We start from the raw sequence: 5,415 nt of genomic DNA, 5'->3' as shown, positions 1-5,415 counted from the left end.
ACAGGTTTGTTTATGAAACAGAACACTTCAATGGTGTAGCTGAACTGCTGGAAATATTAGGAAGGTAAGTACCTATTAGGAATTTAATCTAATTGCTAATTTAAGGTGACGATCATTCTGAAAATTAGGTACAGTGGAAATGTTGACCTAGAATTCTTGCTGAATATACATTTGGTTTTCTCATTTGTGCTTAGCATGTTTTCCAACTGACTTTACGAGACATGCATCTCTGTCCCCTTGTCTGACAATTAGACATTGCTGATCCTCCTGGAATGACTAAAGAGCCATCAGTTCATTTATTACTGCAAAGCCAATGCATCTAATAGTGGTTGGCCCAACTCCCACCAAACATGGTGTCCTCTCTAATTTCTAGGGTACCTGTGTTTTGCTATATCTGTTGAAAGCCTAGTTTGTAATAAATTTTAAAAGATGGACATTTTCATAGAAACTGTGCACCGTGGTGTAGTCCTTAGACAGCTGCTGCCTGGAGCAGTGGAATGCATTTGAAAGAGACAGCTGTTGTGTTGCATTGTACACACAAGGGAGGCGAATGCAGCTGGACAATGTGATTACTTAGTCTTTCCTCCTAACATGAGGAGAAAAAGAAGGTGAAGACACACAAGATTGCTCTCAGCAGCTTCCTAACCTCAGTGTTTTGGGTCTGGGCAGAAATTTCAGGAATGGAAAGGGAAGGATATCTGGAAATGAAAAGAGTTATATTTAAAGAGGAAGTGAGCAAGGCAGGCAATTATTTTGGGAAGGAAAAATAAAGGGCTTTTGATACCAGAGTTTTGGGGAGCCATCTTACAAGTTGAAGAGCACACTCAGAGCCTTTGCTATGTGATTGGCCATAAACAAATTTTCTTCTTCCCCTAAATTTCCTTCTTTGAAGTGACTGAGAATCTTGGATGCCACTGGGGTGGGTTTGGGGCTGTTTACTGACCAATATAAACTGATTATGATTTAACCAATCTCACAATGACAGTTTTTCTCAGTTTAACTTGTTGTGGTGACATTGCTAATTCATGTCTCTCTTCTTTTTCCTAGTATTATCAATGGCTTTGCTTTACCTCTTAAGGCAGAACACAAACAGTTTCTGGTGAAAGTGTTGATCCCTTTACACACTGTCAGGAGCTTATCACTCTTCCACGCGCAGGTAGATTTTGTACAACTAATTCTGGAGCAAAATAAAACGTTTTCAAATGCAAGGATCTCTTTAGAAAGACCTGTTAAAGTTTAAAATATTTCACAAGAGAAATGAAAATGTCTACCTTTTTTTTCCCTTGCTGTGTACAGTAGAATTATGGGAATATTTTTAAAGTGGGACAAGCCGTTTTTCAGCTATCTCATTTTATAGAGAACTTTGATGCCTTGCCCAAGTTCACATAATTTATAGTGTACAAGTTGCATATAATAAAATATATATGGCTTTTTCAGATTTAGGTATTTGGGCACATAGAACCATTTTGGAGTGTTCTCGAATACTTTAGTCCCATTCTCACTCTGTATTTGCCCTATCACCCCCTCTTCTACTGTATTCATAAATATTTTCACAAATAAAGGAATCAGTCAATATTTGTCTATCTTATTTTTTAGCCGTTGTTAGTTGAAAACAAACAAACAACATGTCGTGCTCTTGTCCCCACGCTAAATGCCTTGCTACCACTGCTGTGCATGGTGAGCCTGTCACTAGGGGGTAGATACGTGGTCTACTAGCAGTTTTTATTTTATTATTTCCAGCCTCTTACTCCCTCCTCTCCTCAGTGGGAATGTCTTGAATATGCCTAAAAATGTAACACAGTTTTCTAAGTGGTGTTCCTGGTTGAATGTGAAATGCTGTGTTCTGAGGAAAATTAGCCTATATGTTTCTAATACAGGCACCATCCATTAAAATGCTGTTTCACAAGAGTGGGTTTCTGCTCCAAGAATTTTTCTGAGCCCTTTTACATATTTTGCATTTTGTGTTTGAGATGGGATCACGTTTGTAACAGAATTGGTGCCTAGATAAGTGAGCATCTGATATGCAACTCTTTGTACATTTATTTAGGGTCTTAAGTATGGTAGACGAACCCTTTTCTCTCTTCGTGAAAGTGTAGTCAGCAGGGTTTTGAGTGCCTGCTCCCAGTAAGACTTAGTACGTAGCACTGTCAATGTTTGGCAAAGAGAAAGGAAGCTTGTGGTTGGGGGAGTTGGGGGTGAAGGAGCAGTGGGGAGCCAGGCTGTTTAGATTCTGCGCTCAGAGATGTAGTTCAAACCAGGAGACACTTTAAAAATATACTGACTGGTATTTTGAGTCTGCTTTTCATTAGCTGGATGGATACTCATATACCAGTACACTCTTGTTCCTCTCTTGAAAAATTTCCCCTGGCGCTTTATTAGTGTCAATATTTGGCTTGAAAACGTAGCTTTTTATTTTGACATATATGTATAATTTTTAGTAGTGGAAAATGTGGATTTTATTAAAACCAGATTCGGGCAGTTTTTTAAGGAAGCCTTTTAGTTCATCTTTTGAATTCCTGGCCTATAGAATTTAAAATTTTATCTTTCTTTTTGTTTCTGCAGCTGGCATATTGTATAGTTCAGTTTCTGGAGAAAGATCCTTCCCTCACAGAACCAGTAAGTATCCCTGTCATAATTTCATAAAACCTCAGAAAGACCACTTTACTTGGCTGTGTATATGAAAAATGAAATGCCGTTTCTTTTTCTCATTTTCATTTTAGGTTATTAGAGGGTTAATGAAATTTTGGCCCAAAACATGTAGTCAAAAAGAGGTAAGTGCTTAATGTCAGAGTGTGTGGAGAACTTTCCAGAATGCCAGGCACTGGGCTAAGAACGAGGGGGTGGGGGAGTGGTGCGGCAGCAATGCATGATCTCAAACTTGTCCTTTTCTAGCTCTAAAAGGCAGGATTTTAAATACTCTTTGCTTAATAATTATGGACTTGAGACTTAATTGAGCCAGCCCAAGTCGCCTAGGTACAGGTTCCTAGGCTGCAACCTGACTCCTGGAACTCCTGAGCTTTTAACCAACCCTCTATTGCCCAGGCCAGGCCCCGGTCACGTTGTCTAGCTCAGTTCATGTTACCTTCCCAGTTATTAAGTGCCTTCGTGGCTGCTGCTGATAAAACGTAGGACACAGTTCCCCAACACCCACATCATGCAGATGGGATCTTCCTGTGTAGTATCTGAAAACATAGAACAGGCCTTTAGTTTCACCTGTTCACACGTGACCGTGGAGGTCTATGATGTACACTCATTGTTCTGGTGCCAAGACCTAACCAGACAACGTGCTGTGTGGGGTTATTGTGGGTGAGTGCATCTCTCAGCTTGGTGGTGAGCCTTGAGACAGCACATCAGCAGCCACTCTTCTGTAAGGTTAGAAACAGTGACCTAGAAAAAACAGCTTAGCTATTAATTTTATATTTTGGCAGAACTTCTGTATATATCTTGACATATGGCAAGGTCTACGTACTATATACAGGGGAGCCTCAAAACAGGTAATGGAAAAATGGTATTAAAAGATAATGGAATCTCTCCACAAACCTTTTGAAGCCCCCTTGCATTTTGCATGTCACAGAACTGTTTCTCACAACAACCCATCTGACACAATTTCGGGAAATCATATCATCTTTTAACAGCTACTGCTGCTGCTGTTTTAAGTGCTGCCGAGTCGATTCTGACCCATAGCGACGCTGTATACCTGCTAGGTAAAATTAAACTAGACATTGCTACCCAAATACATCGAAAGATGTGAAAGCATTGTTAATTTTTATGTTTTCACTGCACACTAAATTTTTCTCTAAGGTAACTCGTTTTTGATATCTTAAATAGGTCTTATCCAAAACAGTTGATTGGCTGTATTTCCCAAGGCATAGAGTACTGAGGCCATGGGTGTCATTGCCCTTAGTAGTGAGTTGTGCGTGTGTGTGTGTTTGTAGACGTGAGTGTGGAGAATGGGTCAGCCTCTGCTAGTGGATTTGAAATGGTATTTGTATGACGGTGACTCTGCTCGTTTGTGTTTCTTGGATTTTGTCTGTTCTGTTGGCTGGTGTAGCCTTGAACAACACTTACACATCGTAGTGTTAGCTGTATTGGAAATAGTATTGGTGGTGCAGTCATTAAAGCACCTGGGTGCAAACTGAGGTCAGCGGTTCGAACCTACCACCAGCTTTACAGGAGAAAGCTGTAGCAGTCTGCTCCTGTAAGGATTACAGCCTTGGAAGCCCAGTGGAAACGCTTCTCCTCTGTCCTGTTAGCATCACGATGAATTGGGATCATCTCGATGGCAGTGGGTTTAGGCCAGGTATAAATACAGGGTGGACGACTTGTGTGCACATCCATGCAGGAGGGTTTCCTTCTCCCTTCTCTCTGTCTTTTTGCTGTAAAGGTGGAGGATAGCACTGAAGTGGTGGCAGTAGATACGAGCTCCACCTAGAACATCTGTTTCCCAGCAGCCCCACTGCACTGTGCCAATGTCCCGTACTCAGCATACCTCTATGCTGTAGGGAACTTGCTTTTAAGAAGTATCCTAGTGTCGGGGGAGAGGGGGAAATGAATAGACAGAAATGCTGTTAACTGATGGTACATGGAGGGGATTATAATCATTGTAATGAGACAAAGGTGTATGATTGGTTGAATGTAAAACTGATGATCTGCCCTGTAAACTTTCACTCAATCCACAATAAAACTTAAAGGAAATAAAAAAAAGAAGCACCCTAGTGTCAATTCTTTATGAAATGAACAACTTCTAATGTGAGGGAAGACCTGCTGCTTCTCTTTTTATTTGTTTAGTTTTACGTATCAATTTACCTTAAAATAGTCCAAATTTCTCATTGTTCCAAAAAATGTTTATTCCAAAACACCTAACATTTTGCGTTTTGCATGTGTTCACAGGTAATGTTCCTTGGGGAGCTGGAAGAAATATTGGATGTGATTGAGCCTTCACAATTTGTTAAAATTCAGGAACCTTTGTTTAAACAAATTGCCAAGTGTGTATCTAGCCCTCATTTTCAGGTTAGTAAGGAAAGAACAGGGGCCAGAGTGGCCTGTACAAGACGAATGATTTTGATTACATTTAATTTGTATTGAATGAAATATAATGGGCATGAGATGACTGTTGTTTTTGTTTTCTAGTTGCTATTTTATTTGGTATTTGCTCCTTGCCTTGCCCCAGGTGTGGCATCAGGGTCAAAGATCTTTGAAAGGTTTGCTCTAAGACCCACATCTAATAGAAGAGGAGGGTCAAGTCAAATGTTGATCTTAGATGGAGCTTCTTGCTCAGGCCCCTGAGCTTCTCATGGCAGTGCTCTGCCTCCTTGTGGCCACTCAGGGAGAACTGGGAAGGAGAACCTCCGCAGCCCTTTAGAATTAGAGCAGCTGCTGCTAATGCTTCAGAACCGACACATGAGGGAAGGGGGT

General features: G+C 40.7%; 1 protein-coding gene across 1 annotated transcript; it reads left to right on the top strand.

Annotated features, from left to right (window-relative positions):
* Positions 1-1,047: 1,047 nt before the first annotated feature.
* Positions 1,048-5,010, top strand: LOC102831221 (serine/threonine-protein phosphatase 2A 56 kDa regulatory subunit epsilon isoform-like; the record flags this gene model as incomplete). The annotated part of the gene is made up of 4 exons (XM_006878117.1): positions 1,048-1,156; positions 2,563-2,616; positions 2,721-2,771; positions 4,891-5,010. Coding segments are annotated over 4 exons (334 nt in total), but the record flags the coding sequence as incomplete, so codon positions are not given.
* Positions 5,011-5,415: the final 405 nt, after the last annotated feature.

This window comes from Chrysochloris asiatica, unplaced genomic scaffold, assembly GCF_000296735.1.
Source record: "Chrysochloris asiatica unplaced genomic scaffold, ChrAsi1.0 scaffold05462, whole genome shotgun sequence".
Classification (NCBI taxonomy): Eukaryota; Metazoa; Chordata; class Mammalia; order Afrosoricida; family Chrysochloridae; genus Chrysochloris; species Chrysochloris asiatica.
This window is presented reverse-complemented; position numbering and strand designations above follow the sequence as displayed.